Source organism: Vespa crabro, chromosome 3 (assembly GCF_910589235.1).
Source record: "Vespa crabro chromosome 3, iyVesCrab1.2, whole genome shotgun sequence".
NCBI lineage: Eukaryota > Metazoa > Arthropoda > Insecta > Hymenoptera > Vespidae > Vespa > Vespa crabro.
Genome location: NC_060957.1, coordinates 4,974,157 through 4,992,946, shown reverse-complemented (window position 1 = coordinate 4,992,946; position 18,790 = coordinate 4,974,157). Strand labels below are relative to the sequence as shown.

At 33.1% G+C, this 18,790-nt stretch overlaps 2 protein-coding genes and 1 long non-coding RNA gene across 18 annotated transcripts in view; 2 read left to right on the top strand and 1 right to left on the bottom strand.

Annotated features, from left to right (window-relative positions):
* LOC124422480 (protein trachealess) overlaps positions 1–2,513 on the top strand; it is an 85,205-nt gene extending 82,692 nt beyond the window's left edge. For all 11 annotated transcript variants that reach the window (XM_046958954.1, XM_046958956.1, XM_046958955.1 and 8 more), the window contains one exon: positions 205–2,513. In XM_046958954.1, coding sequence (XP_046814910.1) covers positions 205–1,670 — 1,466 coding nt within the window. In that variant the 3' untranslated portion in view covers positions 1,671–2,513. The remainder of the gene's footprint in view (positions 1–204) is intronic.
* Positions 2,514–3,707: 1,194 nt separating this feature from the next.
* On the bottom strand, positions 3,708–18,513 carry LOC124422541. 6 transcript variants are annotated; one of them, XM_046959099.1, is made up of 10 exons: positions 18,382–18,513; positions 16,987–17,938; positions 16,677–16,916; positions 16,501–16,587; positions 10,653–10,822; positions 10,357–10,473; positions 10,237–10,278; positions 5,256–10,070; positions 5,048–5,179; positions 3,708–4,975 (listed from the first exon to the last, which is right to left on the bottom strand). In XM_046959099.1, the coding sequence occupies exons 6-10, from the start codon at positions 10,439–10,441 to the stop codon at positions 4,938–4,940; spliced, it is 5,112 nt and encodes a 1,703-aa protein (XP_046815055.1). In that variant the 5' UTR covers positions 10,442–10,473; positions 10,653–10,822; positions 16,501–16,587; positions 16,677–16,916; positions 16,987–17,938; positions 18,382–18,513; the 3' UTR covers positions 3,708–4,937. The 6 variants fall into 6 exon arrangements, with proteins under 6 accessions (XP_046815055.1, XP_046815054.1, XP_046815053.1 ...); XM_046959098.1 differs by having other exon boundaries at positions 18,386–18,480; XM_046959097.1 differs by having other exon boundaries at positions 18,285–18,382.
* Positions 10,829–14,843, top strand: LOC124422542. The gene is made up of 2 exons (XR_006941877.1): positions 10,829–13,851; positions 14,073–14,843. It is a non-coding gene; the product is annotated as an uncharacterized LOC124422542 (long non-coding RNA).
* Positions 18,514–18,790: the final 277 nt, after the last annotated feature.

Sequence of the window (18,790 nt, the reverse complement as noted above, 5' to 3'; positions counted from 1 at the left end):
TATATATCATTTATATATTTTCTTTTTTGTAAAAAAACACAATTTACAGACACAATTAAATTTGTGTTAGCAAAACTTAAATCGTGTGAAAAAGAAAAGCTTTAACGTTCGTTTCCACGAGAATATGTACTAATATCGTACGTGTCAAAACGTAGTTCGAAAGAAAATCAGCGTAAAATAGAAAAGAGATCCGTATCATTTCAGAAGGACGAAGTCGTGGAGGTCCGACGAATCAGCATCAAGAACATCCTCATCGTTCTCCGCCGGAAGATCGGGAGGACACACGGGGTTCCGAAAGCGAGAAGAGAGGCAACAGGCATCATGATAGCATGGCTCAGCTTCAGCAGGAACCACAGGCAGCAATAGGGAATATCAGCACGCTGGTGGTAAAATTACGTGGTCACAAGCGAAAGCTTCAGGAGGAGGAGAGCAGTTCGAATGAGGAGGACGAAGAGGAGGAGGTTACTGAGAAAGTGGTGAACAACGAGAGGAATAATCCTTTAAGCCCAACACCTTCAAATCACTCGATCTCTACAAGCGAACAAGTCTTGTGTGCGACGAGTCCAAAGTCTAGACGAAGTGGTGAAGGAAATGTTAGGTCTGGGACAACTGATGTAACCGAAAACAGTGGTGGTGGTGGTGGGAATAGTAATCCTGGTAGTAACACCGGTGGAACCGACACCGGTCCTGCAAGCGTCGGTGGTGTTGGTGCTACAGCTGGGGCATCGGTGAAGGACCTGGAACAAGCGATGTCAAAGCATTTACCTGGTACAGCATTGAATAAATCTAATTCTCCGAGTCTACATCAACCTACAGATTTTAGTACGGATGCTTTGTTGAAACAACAACAGCAAAGAAGTACAATACAATGGATAGGAGCACATCATCACCTCGGTCACCTAAGTCCTCAACAATCGGCGACCGCACCGTTACCAGCCTCGGCCCTTCTCAGGCAACTCTACGCAAATCGGGAAAGCGTGATACGTGCGAATGTTCACGGGATAACGTCGGCTGGAGGTGCAAGGACACCTTCATCGGGTGGATCCTATTATGCCAGCGAGACCGGTCAAAACGGTCCACTACCAACACCACCGGGTTCCGAAGGTTCGAGTACCTATGGCGAACATCAGTTCATTCTAACTACACACAATCAAAAAGCTTCGGCCAGTGGTAACAGCTGTGGAACCGATGCTTTTACAAGTTTGGTATCTTCATATTCGACGGCAGGTGGTTACGCGGTAGATTATCATTCGGCCATGACGCCACCGTCGTCAGTCTCGCCTCGTGACAAGCAACAACAGCAACAGCATCATCACCACCATCACCATCAACAGCAACCACAGCAGCAACAGCAACAACAACAGCAACAACAACTTCACCCGGTGAATGTGATCAGCTCGTATGACACCTCCTCGACCTATGGGGAACCTGTATTACGTCATCAGTACGAACCGGCTCAACCTTTACCTCTAAAACCACAAGTCTACTCAGCGACCGTTCACCCGAGTGCCCTCGATGCTGCGGCAGCATACGCCTCTGCTGGTCTCGGAGAACAAGCCCAGTTTTATCATCACCCAGCTGCAGCAGCGGCAGCCGCAGCAGCTGGTTTCCATATATATCACCCGTCTAACAAGGCAACGGCAAACAGTTGGTACGGTTCGACGTCCTAGTGGCGTCCCAGTGCTGTACGCGACACGCGTGTACTTAAATAATTCGAATTTTTGAACGAAGAACATGATCGGACTGACGGGGCTGTCTCGTATGCATATCAATCGAAGATAACGAATAGTCAACGTGATCAATTTTCTTCGCTTTAACTTCGAGTCCTTCCTTTCTACCATACATCCCCCGATCCCCGGCCCCAATTCGTTGATAAATCTAGTTGATTTGTATCAGTCAACATATCGATATATATCAACGATTAGTTGGTAGAAAAGGAACTAAAGAAAGAAATGTCGAAAGTGTGTTGTTCTCGTCGTCTCACACGCTCAAGGCGACGATCGTGCTGTGACTATATCGCCATAACCCCTTGCAGCCTGACATACTTCCATTACAGTCTCAATATAATTGTGAGGTATTATAAGCTATGATAGGGGATGTTCGTATCGATCAAAACTAGATAAATAGATTCTAGTTACGTCTTGGGACTGTTTTATCCAAAATGATATTTGCTTGTGTCGATTCGATGACGTTATGCTGGACTAACAAAGAAATTATTTGTTTCTCGAGGTGCTCTCTCTTTTTCTCTTTCTGTCTCTCTCTGTCTCTCTCTCTCTCTCTCTCTCTCTCTCTCTCTCTCTCTCTTTCTAGCTTTTTTTCTTTGTCTACATTTTAAAGAGACAAGAAACGTGCAATATAGGTAAGCGAGAAAAACGTCTGACTAAAAAAAGTGCTGCATCGTGTCAGACCGCAAAGGGTTAATTCTTGCACGTAGGATGCAAACTTATTGTAATATAAAGAATTAACAAAAAAAAAAGATAAAGAAAATAAAAGAAAATAAATAAAAAGAAACAGTAAAATTAAATTATTATCTACGGTGGAACGTAGGCCTCGAAGGGATTACGCGCAACAAAACAAAAAGAAATGAATTTCGTGCCGACATCTAGCGTGAGTCTCTATCAAAATGATTTCAACGCGACGACTGTGTATGTATCTATATGATTGTTTAAAATGCAAAATGGTGGATATGCAAGAGAAAGAAAAATAACAAATAAAGAGAGGAAGAGGACTACAAATAATAATTAATCGTCATTGTCGTTAATACTATTGACGGAACTATATTTGCATCGTGACAATAGTTACTCGAATTATTATTATTATTATTATTATTATTATTATTATTATTATTATTTTTATTATTATTATTATTATTATTATTATTATTATTATTATTATTACTATTATTATTATTATTATTATTATTATTATTATTATTATTATTATTATTATTATTATTATTATTATTATTATTATTATTATTATTATTATTATTATTATTATTATTATTATTATTATTACAATTATTATTATAATTATTATTATATATTATTTAGTTTTAGCAATTTTTTTTATACCGTAAATCGTTTTGTTTTGCTCCTCGTACCTCGATCGAATGAAACTACACACGTATGTACGCTACGTTGATGATAAATTTTTGAACGAGCTCATAGTAGTTCGTTTTAATCGTTCAGTTTAAAAAAAAAATATAAAAAAGAAAAGAAAAGAAAAGATAAGAACTAATTAAAATTGCGCGGATCGCTATCACTCGCGATAATACGTGTAGAAACTCTCTCATTGCCAAAGTACTCTGAACTCTTTCGACGAATAAACTCTTTCCGTTTCACATAGGGCATATTATATATATTATATAAATATATATATACATATATATATACATACATACATACATACATACTTGTACGACTTATCGCCATTTCTCATTTTGTTTTTTACCTTGTACCCTTCGTTTCCGCACATCTTAAAATAGTTCAGTTTTCGCGATAAGTGTAAAATTTTACGCAACGATTAAGTGATAATAGGCCGAACTCGAAATAAAAAAAAAATTTCCACGATCGACAATTTCGAGTTCCGCCGGACGGTGAATACATTAAAGGATTAAACGAAAACAAAAAAAAGAAAAGAACAAAAAAAAAGAAGAAAAACAAGAAAAAAAACAAGAAGAAAAAGAAGAATAATGCATTTGTTAAGCACTTTGTCAAATTGTTTACACGTTAAGAATAAATAAAGATATGTATATTTACAGGTGCTGCGCAAACGTTGTCTTCTATGTACTGAATAGTTGTAATGTAGATAACAAAAGAAGGAGACAAGTGTCGAGCACGAGAAAAATGAAAAGAAGACAAGGAAGGAAAGAGGCACGAAAGAAAAGAAAAAAATAACGAAATATAAAGAAAAATAAAAAAGAGATTACTCTAAAAAACGTTTCGGATGTAATCTCTTTAGGAGAACGTTCTATTTTATCGAAAAACGTTTTTAATCGGTAGTTCCCGACGAGGAGTGCACTGTGTATAAATAGAGCCTGCGCTCTCTGCAATATTGTGTTATATTATATATTTCTACCCATCGTTTTTCCGAGGTTTTTACAAATTCTGTTTCTGTTAGAAAATCAGCCCATGTAAAAGGAAAACACGATTTGTGAAATATACCATTAAACGCCTAAAGTATCGACGAATATGAATTTTATTTAATCATCATTATAACGTAAATCATTTATATAAAACATTAACGATTTTAAGAGTATATATTTTAATAATACTCGGCTGTTCTCTACAGAAAAAGATCATTGATCTTCTAATCGGGTAAGTTCTTGTAAAATAATTACATTTTGAAAATTATGTAAACGTAGAAATGATCGATAATCTTGCTTCGATGCAACTCCCGCCAATCACTCTATTTAATATTCTTATTGGTTAAAATGCATATGCCACGTGTTCCGTACACACATGGAAAACGACCAATCGTAGTCAATCGTGAATATATTCGCTTACTATTTATTCTCTTTCTGGAATCCATTCAGCATCTCTCTAAATGTAAGAATAAACATAAGTGATCCTGATACACCGAATATCATTCATCTTTGTAACAAAGTTTCTTTTTGATCTGCATACTTTTTCATATTAAAGTTCATGATAATAAAATCAAAGAAAATAAAAAAGAAAAAAAGAAAGGGAAGTATAAAACACAATTTGCGTTTTATATATTATGTAAATATACATAATATATTTAATTAAAAGATATATATTTAGAAATTTTTTCAAGCGTTACACATCTTTGCTCTTTATTCATTTCAATCATAACTTAATATTTTCGCTTTAAATGATAATATCATCTTGAATTATATACGATAATGGTTGCTTTTAAAAAGTTTTTCTTCTTTTTTTCTTCCATATTTGAATTGTGCTTTTATATTTAATTTATTAACTTTTTACACTGATCGGTTCAGATCCGGGCCAGCCTAGAAAAATTATAATTTAATTAATTATGATATTTTAATAATTCACAAAATATTCAAATTAAAAATACGCACCGCCAACGCTACTGCTAGCAAATGCAGAGGCGTGCGATCCTGCGTTTAAGGATGGCCAAGAACTGGCTCCACTCACACTTCTAGCAATGTCAAACGGCCAATTACCGTTCAATTGATGTAAAATATTCGGATCTGAAAAATGCATATAAAAAATATGAAATAAAAAGCAAAAAAATGTTCAATATAAGAAACTATAGAAATAGCAAACCTCCATTAGCTGTATATGATCCAGATTTACTGCTAGCAAAACTCGAACTTGAACTTGAAGCTTGAGAACTACTAAAAGAACTAGCGAAACTTCCGGCATGAGCACCTGCAAATGATTGTGCTCCAGCATTTGTTATTTGAGGATTAAATTGACCATTTGCATTATTTTCATTAATCAAAGAATTGGAGGGAGAATTTCTATTGTCATTGGTGGCACCACCATTTCCACTTGTTTGTGGTGACATATTTTTATAATCATAAAATCCAGGAGATGTTGAAAGTGTGTAAGAAGGTTTGTTATTACCAGCTGTTCCTGTCAACGAACTTACACCATGACCAGTATTATTACTATTATATGCACTAGGAATATTGAGTCCAGTACTTTTGTCTGTATCAATGTTTCCGGTACTCGAAGAACCTGCATTACTAGTTGCAACATTTCCAAAAAATTTGTTATGCTGATTACTACTCTTCACTCCACGATTTGTATTTGAATAAGTTCCAGGAGATGTAATTCCTACTCCTGATTTAGAAAAATGTATTGAATCCTTATCTTCAGAAGTTCCACTTCCAGAGAATACATTTTTGTTGTTTTCAGCTACATTTGGATGTACTCCAAGAGGATATTTGTTTACTACATTTCCACCTGATACTTCCAAAAATGGATTATTTTGCCCAATAGGTTTAATAGTTGTTGTAACTAATGGTAGAATGCTGATACTTGAAACGCTTCCTATACTTGCACCAGAATAAATTGGAGTACTGCTTTTGCTTCCTCCATTTCCGTTCGTTAAAAATGGATTTCCCACACCAATAGGTTTATCTAAAGCATCACTTTTAATAGGAGTTACTTCTACATTATGTTTATCATGTTGAGTTCCGAATGTATTACTTATAGTACCATCTAGAAAAGGATTACCAAAACCAATAGGTTTGGAAGTTGTATCGAATGCATCAAGACTATTCGTAATAAATATAGGTGAACTAGTTGTATGTATAACTGGTTTCAGATTGCCTTGTCCTCCATGTAAGAAAGGATTTGTACCATTCCATTTATAAGAATTTTTATCTCCAGAACCACTTTGTCCATGAACATTGTGTCCATTTCCAATAGCACCAACTGTTGTTTGAGAACTTCCTATGGGATATCCTGCGCTACCTATGCATGTGCTACTACCAGAAGTACCACAATTTCTTGAGCCACTAGGTTGGTTAGTATTTTTGTTATTTTGATAAGAAGCTCCACTACCGGTAGTACCAAATGTTTGAGAAAAAGTTGGAACGTTCTTTTGCACAGTTGGTATTTCACTCGAACAAGAAGATAAGGATATTCCAGGAGTACAACCGGATCCTACACCAACATTACCAGCAATTCCACTCGGTGAATTATCATTATTGGCATAATCTTTCCACTGTCTTGTATTTTGTTGATCATATAAATGTGGTTTGTTTCCTATATGTACATTACCAGGTCCACTACCAACAGTTCCATATATTTGAGTAGGAATAGGTGTGTTTTTTTGCAAAGTTGATGGTACACTTGAACAAGCAGCAGAAGAGACTCCAGGTGTACAACCTGATTCTACACCCACATTACTAACAACTCCACTCGGTGAATTATCTTTATTAGCGTGATCTTTCCATTGTCCTGTATTTTGTTGATCATATGAATGTGGTTTGTTTCCTACATGTACATTGGCAGGTCCACTACCAGCAGTTCCATATATTTGAGTAGGAATAGGTGTGTTTTTTTGCAAAGTTGATGGTACACTTGAACAACCAGCAGAAGAGACTCCAGGTGTACAATCTGATCCTACACCCACATTACTAACAACTCCACTCAGTGAATTATCTTTATTAGCGTGATCTTTCCATTGTCCTGTATTTTGTTGATCATATGAATGTGGTTTGTTTCCTACATGTACATTACCAGGTCCACTACCAACAGTTCCATATATTTGAGTAGGAATAGGTGTGTTTTTTTGCAAAGTTGATGGTACACTTGAACAAGCAGCAGAAGAGACTCCAGGTGTACAACCTGATTCTACACCCACATTACCAACAACTCCACTCGGTGAATTATCTTTATCAGCGTGATCTTTCCATTGTCCTGTATTTTGTTGATCATATGAATGTGGTTTGTTTCCTATATGTACATTACCAGGTGCACTACTAACAGTTCCATATATTTGAGTAGGAATAGGTGTGTTTTTTTGCAAAGTTGATGGTACACTTGAACAAGCAGCAGAAGAGACTCCAGGTGTACAACCTGATTCTACACCCACATTACCAACAACTACACTCGGTGAATTATCTTTATCAGCGTGATCTTTCCATTGTCCTGTATTTTGGTGATCATATGAATGTGGTTTGTTTCCTACATGTACATTATCAGGTCTACTACCAACAGTTCCATATATTTGAGTAGGAATAGGTGTGTTTTTTTGCAAAGTTGATGGTTCAGTTGAACAAGCAGCAGAAGAGACTCCAGGTGTACAACCGGATCCTACACCAACATTACCAGCAATTCCACTCGGTGAATTATCTTTATTGGCATAATCTTTCCACTGTCTTGTATTTTGTTGATCATATAAATGTGGTTTGTTTCCTATATGTACATTACCAGGTCCACTACCAACAGTTCCATGTATTTGAGTAGGAATAGGTGTGTTTTTTTGCAAAGTTGATGGTACACTTGAACAAGCAGCAAAAGAGACTCCAGGTGTACAACCTGATTCTACACCCACATTAATAACAACTCCACTCGGTGAATTATCTTTATTAGCGTGATCTTTCCATTGTCCTGTATTTTGTTGATCATATGAATGTGGTTTGTTTCCTACATGTACATTGGCAGGTCCACTACCAGCAGTTCCATATATTTGAGTAGGAATAGGTGTGTTTTTTTGCAAAGTTGATGGTACACTTGAACAACCAGCAGAAGAGACTCCAGGTGTACAATCTGATCCTACACCCACATTACTAACAACTCCACTCAGTGAATTATCTTTATTAGCGTGACCTTTCCATTGTCCTGTATTTTGTTGATCATATGAATGTGGTTTGTTTCCTACATGTACATTACCAGGTCCACTACCAACAGTTCCATATATTTGAGTAGGAATAGGTGTGTTTTTTTGCAAAGTTGATGGTTTAGTTGAACAAGCAGCAGAAGAAACTCCTGGTGTACAACCTGATCCTACTCCCACATTACCAACAACTCCACTCGGTGAATTATCTTTATCAGCGTGATCTTTCCATTGTCCTGTATTTTGTTGATCATATGAATGTGGTTTGTTTCCTATATGTACATTACCAGGTGCACTACTAACAGTTCCATATATTTGAGTAGGAATAGGTGTGTTTTTTTGCAAAGTTGATGGTACACTTGAACAACCAGCAGAAGAGACTCCAGGTGTACAACCTGATCCTACACCCACATTACCAACAACTCCACTCGGTGAATTATCTTTATCAGCGTGATCTTTCCATTGTCCTGTATTTTGTTGATCATATGAATGTGGTTTGTTTCCTACATGTACATTGGCAGGTCCACTACTAACAGTTCCATATATTTGAGTAGGAATAGGTGTGTTTTTTTGCAAAGTTGATGGTACACTTGAACAACCAGCAGAAGAGACTCCAGGTGTACAACCTGATCCTACACCCACATCACCAACAACTCCACTCGGTGAATTATCTTTATCAGCGTGATCTTTCCATTGTCCTGTATTTTGTTGATCATATGAATGTGGTTTGTTTCCTACATGTACATTACCAGGTCCATTACCAACAGTTCCATATATTTTCGTAGGAATTGGTATGTTTTTTTGCAAAGTTGATGGTTCAGTTGAACAAGCAGCAGAAGAGACTCCAGGTGTACAACCTGATCCTACACTCACATTACCAACAACTCCACTCGGTGAATTATCTTTATTAGCGTGATTTTTCCATTGTCCTGTATTTTGTTGATCATATGAATGTTGTTTGTTTCCTACATTTGGTTGGCTAGATGTTATACCACCAACTGTATCTTTATTTGTATTTCCATATTTATTATCTGTAGTTGAAGTAGATGTTAGAACTCCAGGAATGCCTGAATTTTTATTTTCATTTTCATCTTTCTTTTTATTTATATCAGTCCAACTTGAAGAAGGATGCAAGGAATCTTTCAAAGCACCAGTATTATGTTGATAAGCATCATAATTATTATTTAAATTTTGATTATTTGCTCCAACATATCCAAGATTACCATAATTATTGTATGTTCTATCATTGAGATTTCCCTGTCCTTTGGTACTACTGGTTGTATATCCACCTTTATTATTAGCTTGATTGTAATTATATTGATTGGTATTTTCTATTTTATGTATGCTTGACATGGTTTGTTCTTCTTGTTTCTTATCTACTCCACTTTTATGATGGTGATAATGATGTTCAAGTCTGTATTGGCCATCGTCACAATCATCTTGTTCCGCTTCTTGCCATTCTTCTTCCTTTTCTTCAGATTGATCATCATAGTTATCTAGTTCCCATTTTTCTTTATTATTTGGACATCCGGAACATGGTATTTGAGACTTATTATTGTAACTTCCTTTAGTACCAGAGACTTGATGAGATAATCCAAACTTATTAGAATCTGGATTAATATTTCCAAGTTCTATATAGCTTCCAGACCCAGCAGAAATGCCTTGCTGGTGAGTTAATCCATATGTTCCATCAGGATTTTTCGAAGGAAAAGCACCACCAGTGAAAGCATTTGCAGAACTGATTGCACTTGCAACAGAACCTGCATGTGCACTAGCTGAAGCACTACCTAAAATAATACAAATAACATCAGTTTTATTTGACATTTTATTAAAAAAATTACAATGAATAGGTCACAATTTCATTTTTATTTCGATGTTTAATTTACGCGAAGTTTTTGCAAAACGTATATATATAATATATCGATGAAAATAATTAATATAAATTATACATACTGAATGCAGCGGAACTACTACCGGCAAACGATCCTAAAACTCCTAAAAAACATATCGCGTTATTAAAATGATAATAGAAAAGAAATTAAATAATTTAAAGAAAAAAAAAATAAACGATACCTGGAGCTGCATACGTCGTAGCAAAGCAAGTAAGAAGAAAATAACATCTTAAATAAATATTGTTCAAAGAAAATATATTATCCATTTAATCGTTTATCGCCAAATATTCAAGAACACCTACGAAGTATATAAGACAATTGAGCATCTATTACTGAGGACATCCTCTTTCGATACTTGTATATATATATAAGGATGCTACCCATAGTGAAAGGACATGTTTAGCTGATACGATCGAAACCGACATAAGTCGAAGACATATGTCGGATGGCAATGAATAGTTATTATTTTATTCTTACCAGGAGTATGTACCGCTCTTTGTAATGTAATCGATAAGACTGACGCTAATCGGCTAGGATTAAGCTACGTCATCGATCTTCAGGAGTTTCCCAAAGCTAACTTGATTCATGTCACGCTCGTACCGAAGATGAGATCGCACGAGAGAATGCGAGTTTCTGCCTCTGCATTTCTTTAAATAGAAGATACAATAAAAAGACTTACAAACTGGTTTGTAGCATTCCAAATACCTATAGGTTGTCTTAAAAGCATTATTTATATCTCAATGATTCATCAGATAAATCCTGTAATAATATTACCAATTTTTACCACAAAACCGCATGAAATTACGTCAATGACATAATCGATATAATTGAAAATATTTGCCTTCAATTAGAATGTAAAAGGATTGAATTACAATCTACTTTGAAAAAGATTGTATATGTTAGGATGTTTCTGATGAAGGACATCTTTCCTTTCTACCTTTTGCATTGAGTTTCAAACTTGTTATATACAGTCAACTATGACTAGGAGTTATATTTATAATTTTTCCAAGCATCTAAAATGTTCGTTCAAAAATTTACATTTTCACCAACCAATATTTAACATAAAAAAAATGTATAGACATTCACTATTTAACATTTTCTAAAGTACTAAGTAAGTAATGTACTAAATAAAAGAGTATTTTAAGAATGCATTAATTTTTCTGTAAAGATTAGTTTCTTTAAAAGAAGGTATAATTATTTGTACAAACGGTTTGTTTGTATACGCTAATGTAAGCCTAATTTTCTGGTTTTCAAATGAATTATCCTTATTATAATGCTACGATAACCAGTGATTATTAACATATTTCCACTTTAATACTTTAGATACTAAAAAAATGAAGAACTATAACACATAAATTAAAAAAAAAGACAATCTTTAGAATTGCTATATTATTAATCTAACAATTTAATATCATCAAATTAATTCCTCCTTACCTCACATTCTCCATAATCATTCTATTTATAATCCTCTTATTAAGAAGAAATTAACTGTTAGGAAAAAGTATAGTATAAAAAATATTAGCATATTAATGCGGAAAATGCATATATATTAGGTTATATACGTTGATATAAACGAACCTTTTAATTTTTAATTACATTTTTATTTATTTATTTATTTATTTTGAATTGTTCTCTATTAATCCAATCCCAGTTCATAAACTTTTGGCTTTATAATTTTTCGTATATTTCTATTATTAATTATTATTAATATTATTATTATTAAGGCTGTTCATGAATTTTTGTTCATAACATACATGGCTTCAGCGACAAATATGGACAAAATATGAACTACAAGCGTAATAGAGAAACACTATTCCCCTATATATATAATATACTATTTAAATATGATTGTTCATTACCTTTGATTTTACAATGGGTAATTTCAACAATAAGTACAAATGTAATTCTTAAACTATTTTGATGAACGAAGATGAAGGATCAAGCACGAACATTACTTTTGCGAATTTTTGAAAAAACTTTAATTTCTTTGAAAAAAAATCGTATCAAAAAACGATGTTTTTTCGAGAATAGTTTATGCATAAAAATAAAACTTTCAAAAAATCGAAAAAGTTATGTTCTCCCTTAAATCTTCATATTTAAAATAAGGTTTTATTAATTGAAATAATTCAAGAATTACACCTGTACTCATTGTTGGCATAATAAGATTAGGGATAATGGACAATCTTATCCATATACGTGTTATAAGATTAGGGATAATGAACAATCTTAAATACATATTATTGTAATCGATTAAAAATGGATATTAAAAAAGAACTTCGTATAACTCTTTAGACACGCTGTTATGCTAATGAGAAATGTTATTTTCGGACGAATTTGCAACGTCTACGATAAAGTCTTATATTACTTCATTGACTAATTTAGACGGCGCTATCGATCGAATTAGCATAAAGATGATTTTGCATAAACTAATTAAATGGATATTTTATATATTTATTGTTATTATACTAGTATATTTCTTCTCAAGCACGACGGATGGCTAAGATTTAAGGAAGTATTTTTGTATTTCTTTTTTCCGAAATAATAAAAAAATTAAACATTCGAAAAAAGGAGACCCATCCAAGGCCAACATTTGATATTTATTAATCAGAGTCTCAAGGGCCCACATTTGATATTTATTAATCAGAGTCTCAAGGGCCCATATTTGATATTTATTAATCAGAGTAAATAAAAATAAATAGGAAATATGTAGGTATGATATCGAGCGTAAGTTCGATAGAAAAGTTTTCTATGCTTTTTTCTAAGAAATTATTTTAGAATTTTATTATATTCAAACTATGTTTAATCGGAATTAGATTTAAAAGATTTTAATAAAGTCTTGAAATATGCAACCATTCGCTCGGTAGCACTTGCATCCCATAAGATTTCTATATATCGCAAGTATTATCAACCCTGGTCTTATCAGAAGGTTACTGCATCTGGAGATCCATTTATAGCTTCTCGTATAAAAATCTAAACTGATATGTATTCAACATAATCAATTTTAAATCGATAGTATATATGTATATTAATCATATCTTAGGATTTTTGTAATGTTGGTAAGAATTGTTTATATGTTAGTAAAATAATCTTATTTATTAATTATTCCCTCCCGAGTTCACGATCTTTCGCGATTTATACGCGGAACTAACTGTTAAGATCACAATTTAACGGTGATTCTATTTGTAAAGAATTATTCTTCTAAAAACAAATCAAATCGCAATGTGTACAATGCGTTTGAAAACAACCATTCCGTATTTCATCTAATTGAAAACTTTTATGTCCCTCCGTGCAAAAATTTAAGCCTGTTTCTATTCCATACAAATTTGATTCGATAGTACTACAAAATTTGTTTCTTGTATGGAAATATTCAAAATTTCAATATTCAAATAATTATAAATGATTTCGGACAAAAAGAACCTATCCTGATCTGATAAATAAATCAAAAAATATAAAATCATTCATGAGTAAATCTGCAAAGAAATTTACTCATAGTCATTCAATGCTTTTCTACTAATTAATTACAATCATTCATGCCAATTTGGACCTTTGCTTAACGAGTGATCGGAGGGACTTAAAAATACACTTACTATTTAAGGCTGTTCATTATCTCTGGTTTTTCAATGGATTACGCTTTCAATGAGAACAGGGGTAATTGTGACCGATTTTATTGAACAAGGTCTCATTTTAAAGACGAAGGTTTAATTTTAGTTTACGGTATTTTTTCAGCGAATTTTTGAAAAACTTTATTTTCTTTGAAACAAATATTGTTAAAAAATAATATTTTTTCGAGAATAATTTATGCACAAATAAAAAGCTTTTTTAAAACTTCATCAAAAGGGTGCCGTAGATAAAATTTTCATTTTTAAAATGAGACCTTGTTCATTATAATTGGTCAAGGATTACTACTACTCTCATTGGTGGCGTAAATGCTATTTTTGATATTTTTCACGAAGAAAAAATTTAGTATTCAAGTGTTCCTCAATATTTGCGGCAAAAGAGATGAAGCTCGTACCCCTACTATTGATTTTCATATACACGTTTGAATAGTATCTTTTATGCTCTGTGAAATAGCGATTGCCTACTTGGTAGTGTGCTTAACCCATTCGAGACCGCGAATTTTTTCAAACACGGTCCCCAGGATCTAAATTTCTTTTTTCATCGTTACTATTGCACCCCGGTATGCAGCCGATCTCATAGCCTCGTAAAGGCATTGCACACACAGCGTGCAATTGATCTCGAATGGGTTAAATAGCTGATGCTCAGATTTTTTGAACATTTCCAAACACAAAGAAATGCGTTTCACAGTGCTCGTACAGAGAAGCTATGATAATTCACTCGACTATTTAATAAGCTGTGACCAGATGATTCTATGACAAAAATAAGAAAATACATGTCCAATCGTTTATGTCAAAGGATTTGAGTTTCTAAAATTGTCAAATTTCTGAAAAATTTGTAATTTCTTTTAGATTTTATATAGTAAAAAGATAGAAATTTTTTAACCAATGTGTCGCACATTGGCAAGCGTATAGATTCGTAATTAAGGAATTGTAAGTTCGAGGCTAAAATGATTCCAACTACTTAAAGATTATTAATCTAGTAAGGTATTACTATCCTATCTCATATTTATTTCCTCCACTGGCTGACGTGAACTTAGCGTGATCTGTGCTGTTTTATTTCTACCGCCATCATAGAATCCATTCCAAGTTCAGCCAAGGAAGTATGTAGACTGATATTCTTTAACTTTTTAATACCTGCGATCAAGAATTTATACTTTTAAGAAAATGATAAGTAAAATGGTATATCATGGAAATATAAGTACATAAATAAAATTATTAAGATCAATAATAATAATATCAGTTGGAAAATAAATATTTATGTTTACAACAGCATCTACAATATTATTCTCAACGCTAGTTGAGTTTTTCAGCAACCATCATACTTGCAACTATAGATTTATGTACCTGTACCAAAAATCTATTCAGTTCTTGTAAACATGATATCTTTTGTTGTTGCGTATCATCGATAACAAGTTCTTTATTTTCATTCTGCATGTCAGCAATTAGACCAACATCTCTAATCGCTCCCCATTGTATAGCTAATCCAGGCAAACCTTCTACTTTTTTCTCACATATTCTTTCCATAATGCAATTAACCATACCGTAAATCGTTTATTCGGCATTTCCTCTTCCATACGAGACAGAAAAACAAAATTACGAAGTGTCGAAAATTTAGACAAAACTTTCTAGTCACCTCGTCCAAACATTTCGTGGCCCACGCTTTTCTTTTGAAAGATTCCTTGAAAGTTTACGACATTTGATTTCTACAAATATTATCTTTCAAAGAAACCGCGAAATTGAATATATAAGCTCACAGCCTTCTCGTTTAGCTGCATCGAGATTAACCAGGATCTTGATATTCACGCCATATGATTCCGATATTTTGATTCTTGTACATTGATAATCATTCTTTACGCTGTTACGCAAAATATTTTGAGCATTTCGAAGAATTAACCAATCGATTAATTACAAATCAAAACCTCCCAATCCACCAAGAACTATATAACTTGTTTAGAATACATGTTTAAGAAGGATTGGCCAAAATGGATATATACAGTGGTTCATTCTTTTCGCGGATTTTTATCAGTACTTATGACATATAATACGGATTTCAAATTATAATTTAATTTGTTAAAACAAAAAAATATTTCAACAACAAACATTAAATTACTTTTCCCATATGCTTTTCAGCTGCCATGAATCTAAGTGCTGTCTTTAATTGATATTTGTCGAAGACTGTCCTAATTATCTGCTTGATAGCATTCTCCTTAATAAGTTTGTTGAATATTGAACTAATTTCGTTTTTGACTTCGTCATTTGTGTTTATAATCTTATCTAACATTACACTATAAAAACACAGCCCTTCATAAAGATTCTGGTGCTTAATTCATACTTACTGCTAAGTCGAACTCGTCAATTTTTGAAAATTTACCTCTATGGGCTAAACAACGCAGACTCGCTTGAAGTTTATCTTCTGCTAAAGAATTTAGAACAATGTCTACACCTACATCATGGGTTTGTTGCAAAAACATTTTCTCGTAGTTATTATCTCGAAAATTTCCAATGTGATTATCATCAATACTAGTAAATGTTTCTTTAATAAATTTACGTTTTTCTGGTGTAACGACTGTAAATCGTTCACAGCCCAAAGGACTAAGTTAATTGCAGTTTGGCCAATACCATCAGAACCAATATGAATAAGTATTTTGTCACCTTTTTTCATTTCTACATTAATGTAAAATGCAAAAATACATGTGCAATAGACATACAGTAAAGTTGCTGCATCCTCTAAACTCCAACTTTCAGGTACAGTCCAAGAAAAAGTTTCGTCCAACTGACAAAAATTTGATAAACATCTGAAAATAATATTATTCATTTAATTTACTTTTATTTCTTAATATTTTATATACAAGATTTTATAATAATCTTTTAATAATTAATTGACCTATTGCGGTTAACTCCCATAATACGACGACTATTAATGGTGATTCCGCTGTATTCAAATCCAAATAGGTTATCTAAGTCTTTTTTGTCTTGTGTTTTTACGTCTGGTGCTATTTTACTCATTGACAACATCACATCTTTAAAATTCAATGATACATAATGAAAAATAACAAGATCTTCATTTTAATAATTCTTTGTAATTGACCTTTCAACTCAGCATATCGTACTTGTCTCTACGTGACTGTTAAAAAACATTTTTGTATTACTTCATGATAATCCTTAATAATTTGATAAAATGCCTTCATACATACCAATTGACTAATAATGGCGTGATAAGTAAGTTTGGACTCGCGAGGTGGAAGTAGCTGATATAAATATAGGAATAAAGTGTTAATGTCAAAGAAAACTTTAAGATCTTGAAGTAAATCAACTCAGAAGACGTCTCAGTCGGGTTGATTTTGTAAATAATTAATGAATTCTAGAATGAAGACCAGATTAGAAGTTGCCTTCTTCAACAAGTATGCCGTTTGTATTATTGATATTCTATTTTTCATTCCTGATAAGTATAGTTTGTACTTGTTGCAACCACTTAAATTCATTGCTCTTAACGTTAATAATCATGGTATTTTCCTGAATTTTAATAGTATTTTTTAACAATATTCAAGATTCCTCGAAAGTACATTTCTTTAAAACTGTACGTAATTGAAATTCCTGTAAAATCGATGTCCAGTTATGTATTTGTTTTTTTTTCACAAGATAAAACGAAACCACTGTTTGTTGTAAATTTTAGATATTGTTTTAAGTTGTCCCTTTCTCCGTTTGTCAACAATCCATATCCAATAGTCAATGATGCTTTCACCTATTTTCATCATACTTGATTCTAAAACACATCTTCAGAAATATCTATAATCGAATTTTCTTGGCGATTCGAATATATTAACATCAGCTTCCACCAAAGGCAAATTATTTAAAATGTCTAAAAGTAATGGAGAAACAAGTTTCTCTACTGAGATATTGTTCTTATCCTCAACAAGTTCGATTGTCTTCGCCTTGATCATTGGTGCATTCTCAAGAGTGGTGTGCATAGATAATATTAACATTTCTCGTAATGACATCTGTCACGATAAGCAGTGAATTTATATTCTTCATTAATTTGATCACTGATATATCTTTTTCTAGCAATCGCAATATCTCTAACTTTATGAATTTTTACATCCTCTGCTACAATCATATCAATGTTTTTGAAAAATCGTACAGATATATCTGAAATGAAAAATATACATCCATAAGAAAGTAATCCATAAGAAGGAATTTCGTATATTACTTCATATTCCATTGACAGTAAGTGTTATATTTGCATTTTTCATTAATAGTCAAACTTTGAAAACATTGTTGATGAACTTTAATATCTATTACGAATTTTAAAATTTCAGTCAGAACAAGTAAATCTCTAGTATATAAATTGATGATTTTCATTTGCAACGCTAATTATTTTTGACAAAAACATTCTATAAGATTTTGTTTTCTGTCACAAATTTATATACCAGTTATTAAATGTGTTAATTATATTTATTATCCTATATGCATTTTTTGCGAAACAAATGCGTACCAACGTTATATCTAGCACGAATCACTGCGAGATGCATGCTACCATAAAAAAAAATAAAAATATGAGAAATTGAAAAGTGTGAGTTCAATCTACTAACCTACCTACTTTAACCTATACGAACCCAATTGTTAGATACACGTGAGAGGAATATAATCTATCAAGCTTAACAACAATAAGTTAGGTGCGTGATGTTTCCCGCTTAAATTTGTAGTTTATATTTTGTTTATAGCTGGCGCTGAAGTCATGTACTTGTGGATTTTTCATGGATAACCTACTATATAGAAAGAAACTTCGCACATCAAGCAGTAATTGTAATATATTTATTTAATTTTGTCAGGTACACAGTAGTTTAATCGGACTATCACTTTCAGTAGCTATGGCTGTAATCTTAAGAAGAATCAAAGAAAGAATGAATGATTTCTTTTTTTGTTCCCGGCATCTTTTGTCGTCTCTTTTATTTTCGGCGTCTTTGTTGTCTTTCATTTTGTTTGGTTGGTTTCCCACGT

Bases quoted from the DNA above. Each gene is read 5' to 3' on its own strand.
- LOC124422541 (XM_046959099.1), bottom strand. From the start codon at position 10,441: ATGGATAATATATTTTCTTTGAACAATATTTATTTAAGATGTTATTTT. The intron at 10,071-10,236 runs GTATGTATAATT...GTATTATTTTAG, and splicing joins TAGTAGTTCCGCTGCATTCA to GTAGTGCTTCAGCTAGTGCA. The intron at 4,976-5,047 runs GTGCGTATTTTT...TAATTTTTCTAG, and splicing joins TGCTAGCAGTAGCGTTGGCG to GCTGGCCCGGATCTGAACCG.